This window comes from Erigeron canadensis, chromosome 6 (genome assembly GCF_010389155.1).
Source record: "Erigeron canadensis isolate Cc75 chromosome 6, C_canadensis_v1, whole genome shotgun sequence".
Taxonomy (NCBI): domain Eukaryota; kingdom Viridiplantae; phylum Streptophyta; class Magnoliopsida; order Asterales; family Asteraceae; genus Erigeron; species Erigeron canadensis.
Genome location: NC_057766.1, coordinates 32,322,649 through 32,338,038, shown reverse-complemented (window position 1 = coordinate 32,338,038; position 15,390 = coordinate 32,322,649). Strand labels below are relative to the sequence as shown.

Below are 15,390 nucleotides of genomic sequence, written 5' to 3'. Positions count from 1 at the left end.
ATATTTTTATTTTGACCGTGTTTTTTTTTTTTTTTAGAACAACATATGATTATATTACTATAAAGGGAGAACTAGCAAGACGCTAGTCGCCAAAAGTACAAAGAGAATTGTAATCTAGAAAATAAACTATTGACACTATTTCTAGACTCTTCCCAAGACATTAACTGCGAGGTTTATAAAATGAGTGAAAAAAACTCGTGCCATTTACCCAAAGGAGACACGAGAAAAACTCTCACCAGACGAGGGCCGAGCCACCGGTTTTCACCTCGTGGTGTTTTTGATGTAGACCCAACCATATCTCGGGGACTGTGTATTTACTTGTAGAAAATTACTCTATTCCCTTAAAGTTTATTTGCTATGTTCTCTCTTTGCTATCTCTTCTCCTCTAACGGTAACAAACTTTCAGATCCAATCTGAGTTTGGTTTTTGGAGACTGGGATCGAGCTTGAGATTGACAGTTTGAGATTGAGATTATTCTCGGTTAAGTTTTCCACTCCGGTGGATCTAACCCTATTTTTCCACCCCGGGCCAGAGGTCCCTTCCACCTCGGTGGATCTGGAAGCAGCCTCTCTACCTTTGAGTAGGGGTACAGTCTGTCTACATCATACCTCCCCCATACCTCGGCATAGCTGGGATTGGATACCGTTGTCGTTGTCGTTGTCGTCATTTACTTGTAGAAAATTGCTTCATCAAATCAAAAACATAAGTAAGGCCATGTTTCTTTTTTGCTAGTGTGTATTTACTTTGTAGAAAATTGCTTCATCAAATCAAAAACATAAGTAAGGCCATGTTTCTTTTTAGCTAGTTAAAAACTATATACATTTAGTTAAATTTTATGTTATTTTATTTAATAAATAAAAATAATTATCAATTATCTATTATTTATTTAATGGATACAAAATAGTCTTATACATTCATTCTTTTAATACACTTATCACTTAATGATTAAAACAACAAACAAACCCTAAGTTATGATAATATGTTTTTTAATTTTTTATAGTAGGGGGAAAAACTTCACCTATCTTTTTTTAAACCCACTACGATTGATCAAGAGTTTTTTAATAAACCATTTGGCTGGAAACACTTAATTCAAGACTTGAAGATATCTCATATCATATCTACAACTTTTGTTGCTTATTGTTAAATTTTCAGCTAGTGTGATCACTTGATGGCTTCGGTTTATCTTTTTGCTAGATGCAGTTTGGGGTTTATGTTAGAATATGATTACGTAAAGTGAATGTATGTCCGAAAAGTATTTAAGTTTACGGGGTCACACCTCAACATGAATGTAATTAAAATTAATTAATATATTAAATGTAGTATATTAATTAATTTGATCACGAAAAACTAACGATGGTCCGTTAAAAGAGTAAAAAATTAATGACACTTAATTAACGGACTTAACGAAGGAGAGTTGTAATTAGGAAACAATTAGGAAAACCCCTCTAGAATGTTCTAGGGGGGGTCGATCTCAAGGAAAAGGGGGGGTTTTGAAAACCCTAAACTTTGTAAACAAGTTACCTAATCCTATAAATAGAGACCTAAACATATTGTTTTCTACACACAAATCATAAGGTTTTCTAAAACCCTAAAAATCTCTTCTTTCTCCCTCTCTCTTGGCTTTGGCCGACTCCACCAACACCAAAGGGTTGGGGGTTTTTGTTTGGTTCGAGTAATAGGGGTAGTGACAAAGGGTTGTTTGGTTCGTGATCAAGTACTAGCATACATACATTCCAACGTTGTGTGTGCAATCGTAGAGAGGTTTAATTCAAACCTTCTAATAAAGGTTTCTTGCTTTATTCTCTCCAATTTAAGGTACACGTTTTCTATCTTGGTTAATTAATTAACTACATAGATTTTATATTCCGCTGCATGCTTTGTGATTTGATTTGATAATAGTTATATAATCCAATAGTTTATGGTTCATGAGTCATGTTTCGGGCATTATCACTCTAAACTCTAAAGCTATGGTCTTTGGGCGATTAATTAGTTGTTTTGTGGGTTTTTGTTTTGCCACAATAATGAGAATTGGCAAACCTCCAACGTTTGGTACCTCAAATTAATGAAATTATTATTCATACATCTTGCTTTGCCCATAATTTTGTAGACTTTTTGTAGTTGAGTTTCAATTTCACATATGTTTAAGGTTGAGTTTTTTTGTGGTCCAATATCTTTTTCCCCGTCTTCTCCATTAATGATGTGGTCCAATTACTTGCGATTTATATAGGTATACATTTGGTGAGTTTGACTATCGATTGGATCTTTTGAGTTTTAACTTTAATGGTGTTGTCATTCTATTGTCATCGCATTGTTCGCATTTATGCCTTCAAGTTTAAGCTCACTAATTCATGGATTGTGGTATTATTAACTCGTACGATTTTGAGTCGTGGTTAAAGGTTCCCGAGAATATGCCATTCGTTGGTTCATAATTTATGGCATTTTTTTTAACAATAGTATTACCTTTCAATAAATACGCCTAACTATTCTACATGACTAACATGGTACCTGCACGTTGTGACGAATACTATTGACATGACGTCTCATGTTGTGATTAATGGGAAATCATACGTATATGAGTGTTATTATATAATGTTGATGGCAATAATAATGTAGATATGTTGTTAGATACTGTATAACATATTGATAATATGTTAATATTTTGAAAATTCATCGATGGTAACTAAATGGATTGAATTTTGTTATAACCAACTTGGTTGGATTAGTAGTTTGAGCCCTTACTTTTGGAACAAAGGTTATGAGTTCGATCCTCATGCCCAGCAAGGTGGGAGGTTCTTTTTTTTATTTTTTATCTTTGGTCGAACCTGAAAGCAACCTCTGTACCTTTGGTAGGGATAAGACTGTCTACATATCAATCTCCCCATACACTGTCGAAGACGCTATTGGGACCCAAAACCCATGAAAGATGACATTGGGAGTTACTTTGAAATGAATTGAATTTTATCAAATTTGAGGAATTAAGTAAGTTGTTTGTTGGCAAAAAAACGTGTTGGTGGCAAAAAGGCTACCTAGACTTTTCGCATATCGCAATCCGTGTAACTTTCAACATAAAGATAATTGTTATAAAAGAGTAAAATATAGATAGTTCAATTGATATATTGATTGTTTGGAAAGCTCGAAATGATTTTCTCAACGATTATGTAGGGACATTAAAGTATTCGTGTTTAATTGGATTACAAGATGTACTTCCTAGTTATCTCAATTGGTTGAGCACCTGTCTTACAAGTAGGGGGTTTTAGGTTCAAGACTTGGGAAGTATATAGGAAGTCTTTCTATGAAGGCTTGACTTGGGTATACCCAGGTTCAACTCTGAGCAGACAGGGTTTACCCCTATTGATCATCGTGCCTTCGGGCGGATTAGTAGGGGTTTTTCTCCCATCGGGTATTTGAAATAGGCATTTATACTTCGAGGGGGCTCTCTAATGCGGACCCGGTTAAGACAACGTATGTTAGACCTCCAACTGTCGAATCGCGACAGGAAGTTCTCAAGCGAAATTCACCTTTAAAAAAAAAAAATTTGGATTACAAGAAAATTTAAGTTCAAAAGCATAGATTGGTTGCAATGAGGTAGTTTTGACGTTTGAACAGTTTTGTCTTTGTAATGTGGTTTTTCTAGTTGGTTGCTAGGTTGGTTAACCGAAAATAACTAACGTTATGTATGACCATTGATTGGGGATAACAAATTGTATTTCAGATAAGATAAGTTTTGTTAATTGTATAATTACTTAAGATAAAAATTGAAAGATCAAATGCTAATAGCTACCACCGAGTATAAAAATAAAGAATCATAAATATGTTAACACATTAAAAGTATATTATTATTAGTGGTATATTTGATTAAAAAAAGTTATAATTGGAATGACTTATCTTATTTACTACGGAGTACATAATTATTGCATTAGTTTTAATTTATTAAAAACTTTATTTCAATGATAAAACTTTTAGGAAAGATTCAAATTTTACTCAAAAGTTTGAGATTTTTCTAACTAATTGATTTAATATATGTCATTTAACCCAATTATATCAACAAAACTTTTTACGAGTATATGAGTTTTTCATCTACTATCATTAAAAATGTCTAAAAGTTAAATTAAAAATAAAAAACAGATAGGGGTTAATAATTAAAAAAAATCAACAAAAACATCTTACAACCAACACACGGTCAAGTAATTTGATCATCAAAACCAAACCAAATATCAAGATTCGCCATCACATTAATATAATCTTTAACTTATATCCCCTGTAATGAAAGTATGTCTCTCTGCCACCTTCCAACTCACTAATCTCAAATAAATATTATCTCTCTCCCCTCCACTCTCCCACACTTTTTACAGAGACCAAGTCTCAACTGTGTGTGTGAGAGAAACAAAGAAATAGATAATAAAAATAGTGTGTGTGTGTGTGATCTAAATGAAAGGGGATGTTGGGGGAAAGATGGTAATTAAGTCAAAACTGAAGTGGGTTGGCTTAGTAGGATTAGTACTATCTGCTTTATCTCTTTTTACTCACTTTCTTCTAGCTAGATATTCTTCTTATACAGATGTAGAAAGTGTTACTAGTACTGAATATCAAGCTATTACCATCTTTTCTTGGAGACCCATTTTTGAAGCAGATCTTTCCCCAAATGTACATTACCCATCTTCCAAGATCTCATCTTTTTGCCTCAATTTTGTGTTTTTTTGTATAAAGTTTGTATCTTTATGAATCTATTGCTTCATTCATATGTTTTTGTATTAAAGTTTGTATCTTGATGGTAAACATTAGGTTAGGGATTGTTTTACCTTTTTCTGTCTTTTTGTGCACTCAAAAGGGTAAAAAGGAGAAATTTTTTGGCTTTTTTTTTTTAAAGTCAAAATTTGCATTTTCATATGGGTTTTTTGATAATTAAGGATGTAATTTGGTTAAATTTTTGATTTAATTGTTGTGCAGAGTAAATTGTATAGAAGATTATGGGGGCCTGTTAGGCGTTTTGAATCTTTGCAGCCACATGCTAAACCTAGAGAACAATATGCAGGTTTGTTTATTTCTTGACCTTTTTTTTTTGTTCTGTTTTGTGTGTATATATATATACTTTTATCACAAGAATAGTGTTTCTTTGTAATTACTCTAAATTATGAAAGAAATCATGAATTTTGCACAATTCATGATGTAAAATATTTGTAGATTATTGGCTCATGTGAATAGAAAGGCATTTAGTATTGTTTGACCTTTTCTGTTGTGACAAATGATTTGAAGATTGAAGTTTGTAATTTTAAGTAGTGTTTTGGGATGCAGAATTTGATTATTATGATAAGGTCTTATAACCAACACGGTCAACGGTTTTATGGAGCATAGATATCTTAAAAAAAAGTCAAAACTGAATATGAAGCTAGTATAATAGTGTATATGTTGAACTACTGGAGTTTACTTTTGATATCAAACATTGGTGAATCACATGATTACAGGGGTACGACTATTCTGTAATGTTATGTAGGTCACTCATATATCCTCTAACTGCCAATGCAACCCTAATTTCAAATTCAATTCCTGTATCAGTTCCGGTTTCAGAGTCAGATAGATTTATTTTTGTACGGATACGTGGTGGATTTCATGAGATTAGGAGCTCGGTGAGTACATTTTTCAGAAACATCAAATTCAAGACATTATACGTGTATTTGGTTGTTCTGTAAGCGGCCCTGCTTTTGTAGATATGTGATGCTGTTGTTATTGCTCGGCTTCTCAATGCTACACTTGTTATTCCTGAAATCCAATCGACCACAAGCAGCAAAGGAATAAGGTTAATTGTATGCTTTAATAGATTAAATAGGTTCAAGAAATTGTATTCATGAATATTGAACATGGCTTTATATGTTACATGCAGTGCTCAATTTAAGAGTTTTGCTTACCTTTACAATGAGGATCAATTCATGGCTGCCTTAGCGAATGATATCCCTGTAGTAAAAACCCTCCCCAAAAGCCTTAAAGGAGCTAGAAGAAAGAAGGAAATCCCTTCGTTTAAAGTGTTTAACTCACAGTCTCCCTATTATTATTTACACCACGTTCTCCCAGTTTTGAAACGGCACTCTGTGGTGGAGCTTGTTGTTTCCGATGGTGGATGCTTGCAGGTAGCGAATCACAATGTTTTTGAGTTTTAAGCATATCTTACAATATTATTTTCAAGGAAAATTTGTATTCACTTTTTTTGTGACTGGTGCGTATTTCAAAGGCTATACTTCCTCCAGATCTTGAGGAATATCAACGGCTGAGATGTCGTGTTGTATTTCATGCTTTAAGCTTCCGACAAGAGGTCCAGGAATTGGCAACCAAGATTTTACATAGGTCAGTCATCAGCAAATGTTTCTAATTTTTCCTCAAGACTCGTTTTTGCAATGCCCTGGGTTCTCCTGTCAAACAGGAAACAAAGCCTTGTCCTAATTCTGCATAGTGGTGGAAAAGTGGGCATGTTGAGTTGGATAATAGTTTAAACAGGTTGGGCTAACGTGTAGACACTCATTCATCCATATCTTTGAATTCAGATCTAATTAACGTGCTAAATTTGTTAACAAATTCTATATTACTACAAAACATTCAAATGTTCTTCAACAACATAGTTTAGGAATTTTATGCATTTAGAGATGCCTTTCAACAATTCAACCTCCCAGATCTGTTGTGCTATACACCTTTTTGTAATTTCTACAAATTGCCACCTCTACAGTCTACTCTAGACTGTAGTACTGTATATCATCCATTATTTTATGATAATTATTAATATATGGTCTTCAGGTTAAGGGCACCCGGAAGGCCATTTATAGCGTATGATCCAGGGATGACAAGAGATGCTTTAGCATATTATGGTTGTGCTGAGCTCTTCCAGGTACTTGATTTGAATCATTCTAAATGTATAATTATAATATTGGCTTCTTTCTCCTAAACAATTCACACTCTGTGGAATTGTGTGATTTCTAAGGTTCTAATGCATTTTGTATGCATATGAAGGATGTACATACCGAACTTATTCAGCACAGACGATTGTGGATGTTGAAACGTGGAATTGTGAAGGGAAATCTTACTGTGGACTCGAATGCACGACGTCTAAATGGTTCTTGTCCCCTTATGCCAGAAGAGGTAAACTTTCTTGGGTGATTTCGTGTTTGGACTATCTTGTTAGACATATAATTACAATAATAGTTGATAAAAAAAACAGTTCTTGTATATTACATGGCAAGAAAAAACGTTTATTGTTAATGTAAATTGTTGCAATTAATGACTATTTGTGGACTATATTAGTTCCGAATCAGTTTGACATCAAACGCCGGTTTTTCTTTTCAAGGTCTGACATTTAAGTGACATTATATTATCTAGATTGGCATCATCCTTCGTGCATACGGATATTCTTGGGACACAATAATCTACATATCCGGAGGAGAAGTCTTCGGTGGGCAAAAGAAATTGATTCCATTTCATGCAATGTTTGAGAATGTGGTTGACAGAACATCTCTTACTACACCTTGGGAGTTAAACAAAATATATGGTCGCGAAGCCAACCTCGTTGACAAATATACAAAAACCCCACCTTCTGCAGAGAAGGAAATGAAATATGAATCATGGAAAACATCGGGTCAACGTCCACGTCCACTCCCGCCACCTCCTGCCAGGCCGAAGTCATATAACATTGAAGGATGGTGGGGTTGGGTGGCTGAGAGTGATAATGAGCCCGAGAGTACTGTGATTGAGTTGAGAACTAATGCTCATAAGCTGCTGTGGGAAGCAATTGATTACTTGGTGTGTGTTGAAGCTGATGTATTTGTTCCTGGTTTTGACCGTGATGGTAAAGGAAGGCCTAGTTTTGCTAGTTTGGTGATGGGGCACAGACTCTATCAATCTGCTACAGCTAAATCTTTCAGGCTAGACAGGTAATTATCTATTCAAGAACTTGTTGATCTTTATATGTTGGGGATCTGGTGTTCTTTGTAGTATTTTTGTGACTATTAGGAAAGTCTATGAATCAATTTTGTGAAAAAGTTGCAATGTTGGCTTGTAGTTTGATCAACTTATTTGACTATTAATTAAATGTCTATTTCCAATCTTTAATTAGAAAATCGAGTAATCTTGTGACAAAGATTATGGGTAAATAAGTGCAACAAGTAAATGATATGGTTCTGGTAATATTGACCAGTTTATCTGCTCCACTTGTATTGCCATGTTTGACTACAAGTGCTGTAAAATACCTGATGTCCTTTCCGATTAATGACATGATAGTATGCAGTTATGGTCTCTAAATAAATAGATATATGAATTGTTGCGTAAGGGGTCTGTGCTAATATTGACTATTCTTTTGTTAATTTAGAATGCAACATCTGCTGTTCATAAAAAAAAGCAACATTTGCATTTGCATGTAATTGCATAAAATGGATGCTCTTGATCAAATTCTCTAGTATTTTTTCATACAAGATAAATCAAGGTTTTTTTGCTTTTATAAATAGCACAGTACCCGCGCTATGCGGCGGTAGTCATGGCGGCGACAGTGTGATAGTTGGGCGACGATTGGTGATGGAGCGAGGTTGAGTTGTTTATATAATTGATGTAACAGGTTAAAGGACATATTTTAAAACATAAAGGATTGATAGTGTAATTTAATCATTAATGTTAAGAAGGTAGTGTATGTGAAAATATTTTAAGAGGTGCGAAGTGAAAATATTACATATTTTCAACATTACCAAAAATAAAAAGGGTTATTCTTTTTATAATATAGTATAGATAAGGTTGACCATCCATCAAATTCGACTTAGTTAGCTGCTTGCTTATATCTTGCTTTGCTTCAATCAGGAAAGAAGTCGCAAAGCATATGGAAGAAATCAGTGACCATTTATACGAAGTCAACCAGACGTGGATCAAATCGGTGAGAAGTCACTTGAAAAAAAGCTTGCTTGATGGATTAACTGAGGAATCAAAAGTATCAAAGTCTTTATCTTTTCTTTCTTTTCCGGTTCCTGAATGTTCTTGTTTGAGATCCGAGTCAAATGGAGCATCATCTTATGCTTCAGCTTCCCAACTACCAGCTGCGGTTAAAACTGCTCGGTCATGTCCTGCTTGGATGGGTAAAGATGCATCTTCACGTCCAGGGGAGAAGGAAAATGATGATGATCTAGATGAAGATGATTCTGGACCTTTTAGTTTGTTTTTCCGTCAAAGTGCAGGTTCTAGTAACAGAAATACTGCAAGTAGTGGTGTTAGAGGTGGTGGAGAGATGATGAGCAGCAAAGAAGAGACTCAGATGGAAGATCAAGAAGAAATGGAGGGCGGAGATTGATAGATTACTGAATCAGAAGGCCCCCTAATTGTAGTCTAACTTTAGTTATCTGTACAGTTGGAACACATCATGGTTAAACTGTTCTATTTTGTAAGTACAGTATAACTTTTGATGTCAAGGCTGTTGTATTTTAACTCCTATATTCATTAGTATTATTTGAACTTTAGAATATTCTTTGTCTACATTCATTTTCACAGATATAAAATGGAATTTTTTTTTAACATTGGTGTGTTATACTTGCAATTTGCATCAACGTTCATATCTGTTTGAGAATTGAGGCCTTAGAGTTGACCTCAAAAAGTCAAATTGCACATAAACTACCCAAAACGACATGATAAGAAGATATGAAGGACCAAAAAATATAAAAGGCAGTTTGTACAACGAGATTTGCATCTATAAACCAATTTCAAGAAGCTACAAACAGCTTTCAATGAAAAGAACATAAACATCGTGTCCTTGTAAAAGAATGTTTTCAAAACAGAGAAAGGTACATTTACGAATAATCAAAACGAGGGTAAATCTTAATCTTAATCTTAATATAAACTGTCTTATAAGACAGTTGAACTAATGACTTATTAATCAATCAAATCGCTTAATTTCATTAAATTGACATCATTTAGATTAACCTTAAATTAAAAATCCTAATAATAATTATCTATATATATTATTATATTAGTATATATATTAATTTGTTAAAAAAATCTCATTAATTTACATTTTTTTGTTTTCCATCAATAATTTACATTTTTTAACCCTAAATACTTAATTTATATTTATTTTTTGTCATCAACTTGAGAAGATTTTTTTGTTTTTAATTACAAAAAATATTTATATTTAATTTTTTAAAGTTACAATTGTCACTCAAATCAAGAGTTCTAATCGTTATCAAATAATATAAAAACAATCCTAATTGTTATCTAATTATCATAGAACAGTGATTGAAGATAAACATATTCATGTTATGGGTCGAATCATGATCAAACACATATTTGAATGGCAGTACAGGATCACAAGTATGATTATATTTTAATTCTTAATAATCATTCATAGTAATATCACATTATGAGTATAGTTGGTTTCAAAAAATTATATAATAGAGAAATTATTGTAACATGTGTCTTGTGGAATGAATACGACAAACAATTTCATCAATATGTTTCAACTAATAATGACAGTGACGAACCTGTGGTTATTGTACTATGACTTGCAAAGTAAACACTTAAAACTGGATATCTTCAAAATTATAAGCTTTTATAAATTAAATGTATGAAGATCTAATATTGATAATATCGTAAACCCCGTGTCCAGTATCGGAAACGGGTCTAAAATCTAGTTACTAAATTATAATAAGGGTAAATACTATATATAAGTGATAAATATAGTAAAGTAATAATAATAACTAGAGTTTTATCCCGCGGAAAACGCGGGTATGTTTTTAAAAATCGATTTTAGTAAGTTGATACCAAAATATAATTGAGAAAACAAAATAATTAGTTTAGAAGTTAAATATATTAAATAAAAACCAATTAATAAGACATACGAATAATACAAATGTATTTTAAGTTTTGTATTATTAAATAGCTCTTATATATTTATTTAGATAAAAAAAAATGATTTTTATTAAATATACTACCACTCCTTCATAAAGAGAATTGATATTCGTACCATGGATTTTGATTAAGTTATCGTACTGTCAAATTAGATGGTACTAATATCATTTCCCCTACATCAATCCTTTAACTACACATGGGGGTGTTTGGTACAACCAAACATGAGAAGTGTTTTTCATTCCATTTCCACTCTTTTTCATTCCACTGTATCAAACACCCCTAAAACTCCTATCCTTTAAATACACTAAAACTACTGTTGTTTAACTTTTTTTTTTAAAGAAAACGCCCACCCTCTCCCCCAATCCCCCTAAAACTCCTATCCATTCACATTTCGCCTAATTAATTTGTGATTGAAGATGTCAATTGAGGTAAGAATTTACTATTTTATTCTTCTTTTATTAGTATTTGTATTTGCACTAATTGATATCAATTGGAGCAGGAAAATCTGTAACCTTAATTTTAGTTACTTTTTAGATTCAGATTCATATGGATGTTCGTATTAGTTTGCTTTGATGATAAATAGTTTGTCTTCCTAATGATTCTGTATTTAAATACCAGCATTTGGATTTCCAATTTCTAATTTGGTTGGGTGATGATAAGAAGTTTGTTGAAGGTTTGGTAAGTAGATATTGTGATTATGATTGATTTTAATATTAAGAACATTGTATGATTCTTTAGTTGTTTATAATTTTTGATGTCTTTAATTATTTAATATAGATTTTACCTAAAGAGTTCACAAGGTTCATACCGTCAGACTGCAAGAAATTGAAATTGGTCGATTACCTTAAGCGTAGGTACTATGTTTCAGTTGAATACGTTGAAGATGAGTGTGTAAAGATTCATGGTGGTCAGTGGGCTTTCTTTTTGGAATCCCGACCATACCAAGATTTCTGTCGCTTATGTTTCACTTGGATACATAAGCAAACATTTCAATTGATACTTTCAGTCTAGAAGGTCGGGAATACTGGGAAATTCCTGATTCTTCTAGGATTCGAAGTTGTATTATTGAAGTTACTGATTCTACATATTTAAAGCAGGTATATTGAAATTAAGTCTATGTTTATGTTTGTGTTTTTATGTGATTGTATGGCGTATTTAGTTAACAATCCCTTTTTCCATCTAGGCATTTTATCCATTGTTGTTGTGGGATTTAAATGCAAGTGTTTCAAATTATGATGAAACCTTTACCAAGGTTATTGGCAAAAGGTTTGAAGATAATGTAAAAATATTTTTTCATGGTGTGGGTGAAGAAGAAAGAGTCGCAGGTGGTTTTGAAGGTTTTTCTTGGACAAACTTTTGTTGTAAAAACAATGTTAAAGTTGGTTACTTTATGAGGTTGACAAAGTTAAAAAATCTGAGTTTCAAGGTTGATGTATTCAATAATGATGGGATTGGTGTAGATGCGCTTGTTTTAAGTAAGTTTTCCATTTTCTTTATCATTTCTTACCCTTATCATAAACCGACTTATGAGTTATGTTATTTTACTTGATTTCTTAATGGAGGTACTGAAGAGGGTGCAGATGATCACCTGTCTTTGGTGTCTAAAGATCAATTTATTAAGGAAATAAGTAACCATCATTGTAGGGCTTATCATTTGAATCATGAAGACTGTAAGCCTTATTTTTTCCAAAAGCTTCAATATCATGGTGTGCAAATACCCATTCTGGTACAAACACTATATGCTTCTCCCTCATTTTTTGATAATTAAAGTGACTCCTGTTTGCATAGTTGTGATTGTCTCAAAAAAATTTCGGTGGTGGTGAATTAAATTATAAGGTTTCTTTTTGCAGGTTGTGCCCAAAAACTTTGTTAGGACACACAAGTTGTTCACTTAGCCACAGGTTATTCTGCATTATCGTGAAATGGTGTTCAGTGCGTCGTTGGAATTGTGTATTGATAGGCAGCTCTATGGTGATGAAAGCTACCTGTTTGTGGTGATGGATTGGCGTTCTTTTATAGAAAGAACCAAGTTAAAGTCATGTGAGTTGATGAGGTTTGCAGTCAATGTTGACAAATGTGTATCTGGAGAAGTTATAGTTCTTGATGTTTGTTAAACATGTATTGTAGAATGATGTTTTCTTAACTTTCAAGTGTTTATTAAGTCTAGGATGATGAATTGTTTAAGCTTTTGTTAGTATTCTGTAATGAGTTGATCTTTGTATTTTGAGTACTCTAATTATGTATTTTCGAGTTCATGTGAATTTGATAATCATTTCTTTACAAAACTAAATTGTCCTTCTCATTGTCTTTGAAATCACAATAACAACTATCAATAGTAACAGTGATTGAATAGGAATTAACAAAAGAAATCACTTACCATTACCAAGTTATACAGCCAAATCTACATTTATGTTGCCAAATGGTGTCATGCACGACTCTGCAATGACATGTTTACATCAATTAACAACCTACAATATTTCATATCCAAATTTTGATCTTCACAAACATTGAAGGACTTCTTTGTACACAACATTTATTGTTGTGTTCTTCACTTTTAAATCTTCATCTTATATTAGAATTTTCAATCCTTTTTTGCTTTTCACTCTTGACACTACAACATACAATTTACCATGACTAAAAACTGGTCGGGGCAGATACAAACCAACACGATCGAGTGATTGTCCTTGGCTCTTGTTTATTGTCATAGCAAAACACACTGAAATAGGAAATTGTTTTCGACAAATCTTAACTGGAATCCTTTTATCATATGGTGTCATCTTTAACCTTGGGGTTAAAGTGTGAGTACCTATGTTTGTTCCAGTTATGATTTTGGCTTCAATTACATGTTTTCCCAATCTGACCACTTGTAGACGTGTGCTATTACACAAACCATTTTGTTGATCGAGGTTCCGCAGTAACATAATTGGGACTTCAATTTTCAGCACCAACTTATGATTTGGTAATCCGGCTAATCTAAGTTGGTTCATGACTTCTGGTGAGAACAAAGCGGCATTAATTGCATTAGCATCTTCAGATTCACATAGGCTATCAGAACTTAAGTATGTCATCTCCTTACCTGGCATCAAATCTAATACCTTTTCATTTATGGTTCCAACAACATCATGAGTTGGTGCAAGAATAGCCCGTTGTTGAAAAAACATGGGATCCTGCAAATTGTTAAGCATATTTGGATATGTAAAATTAATCAGTGACTGAAGGGGATCATTTGAATCAGTGATTAATAAATCCTTAGGTATTTCAATTTCTGCTTCGCCATCATTGTTAGCACCAAGAACCCCATCTCCGACTTTTAAAATCCATTCAGCAAATTCTTGAACCTCTTGTAAGTCGGTTTTTTGTGTTCCAACTTTTAACCTAATATTCACTGTCAATTTAAGAACTTGACAGTGGTGCCATATATATGAGGAATTTAGACTTGCATTGACAATCATACTTCTGGTTCCTTTTGGTATAACTGGCAAGATTTGTCGAAAGTCACCGCCAAAAACTACTACTTTGCCTCCAAAAACTTGATCTTCGCTATTGGGTTGGGTTGATCTTAGAATATCCCTCATTGTTCTATTAAGGGCTTCAAAACAATGTTTATGTATCATAGGAGCTTCATCCCAAATGATCAATTTAGTGATCTTGATTAATGCTGCCAACTCACTGCCTGGATCTATGGAACAAATTGAGCTTTCAGTGATGTTAATTGGAATAACAAACCTTGAGTGTGCAGTTCGTCCACCAGTTAGTAATAGTGATGCTATTCCACTTGAAGCAACATTCAACACAATTTGACCTTTTGACCGTAAGGCAGCTGTCAAAGTCTTCCAAAGATAAGTTTTGCCCGTACCTCCATATCCATAAACAAAGTAAACTCCTTCTTCGTTTTTACTAACCGCATTAATAACTGTATCATAAAGGGTTTTTTGTTCAACAGTTAAGCATGATAATAACTTCTGATGTTCCATAGTCAGAGCCCTTTTATCATACAGCATCTCATTGGCAATTAAACGGTTATTGAGTGATGAAATATAATTAGTATTCGGGAAAGGTATATCTGGGAAGTTTCTGAGTGAACTGCCATTGTTAGTTAACAATTGTTCTATACATGAAAGGCACAAATTTAGAATAACTTCTTCTGGAAGCTCCAAACCTTTCATTTTGAAATGTGTATTAGAAATACATTTATTTATGCTTAATTAAATGGAAATGCATATATTGAAACACGTATGTAAAGAGTTAATGTAATTACCTGGGCAGTTTAAGATTCTCCTTTGCATGTGTAAAATATCTTCACTTAGAACTTTGCATGTTTTGTTCCATAAATCATCGGGCCGGGCTACAGAGGTTGAAAGTAGTAATTGGACAAAGAAAGTTCTAAGATACGATGCAGTTGCCCAATGAGATGCTTCCAAAATTGCATCAACATATTCTTTATCATTATCTAAAAGGCCCATCTCGAAACATGCTTCTTTGTAACTTTTACATTTACGTCCATTCACTGTAAGTAGTTGCTCAAAAGATTTG

General features: G+C 33.2%; 1 protein-coding gene and 1 pseudogene across 1 annotated transcript; one reads left to right on the top strand and one right to left on the bottom strand.

Annotated features, from left to right (window-relative positions):
- The first annotated feature begins 4,273 nt into the window (after nt 1-4,273).
- Nucleotides 4,274-9,528, top strand: LOC122603390 (O-fucosyltransferase 27). The gene is made up of 10 exons (XM_043776075.1): nt 4,274-4,644; nt 4,948-5,032; nt 5,554-5,624; nt 5,706-5,794; nt 5,879-6,122; nt 6,224-6,336; nt 6,781-6,871; nt 6,994-7,122; nt 7,360-7,910; nt 8,824-9,528. Exons 1-10 carry the CDS (start codon nt 4,429-4,431, stop codon nt 9,305-9,307), a joined length of 2,073 nt encoding a protein of 690 aa, XP_043632010.1. The 5' UTR covers nt 4,274-4,428; the 3' UTR covers nt 9,308-9,528.
- Nucleotides 9,529-13,355: 3,827 nt separating this feature from the next.
- LOC122604725 lies at nt 13,356-15,320 on the bottom strand (annotated as a pseudogene).
- Between the last annotated feature and the right edge of the window lie 70 nt (nt 15,321-15,390).

Excerpts from the sequence above, each read along its gene's own strand:
- LOC122603390 (XM_043776075.1), top strand. The coding sequence starts at position 4,429 with ATGAAAGGGGATGTTGGGGGAAAGATGGTAATTAAGTCAAAACTGAAG. Across the intron at positions 5,625-5,705 it reads TTCATGAGATTAGGAGCTCG|ATATGTGATGCTGTTGTTAT; the intron begins GTGAGTACATTT and ends CTGCTTTTGTAG. Across the intron at positions 6,872-6,993 it reads GTTGTGCTGAGCTCTTCCAG|GATGTACATACCGAACTTAT; the intron begins GTACTTGATTTG and ends ATGCATATGAAG.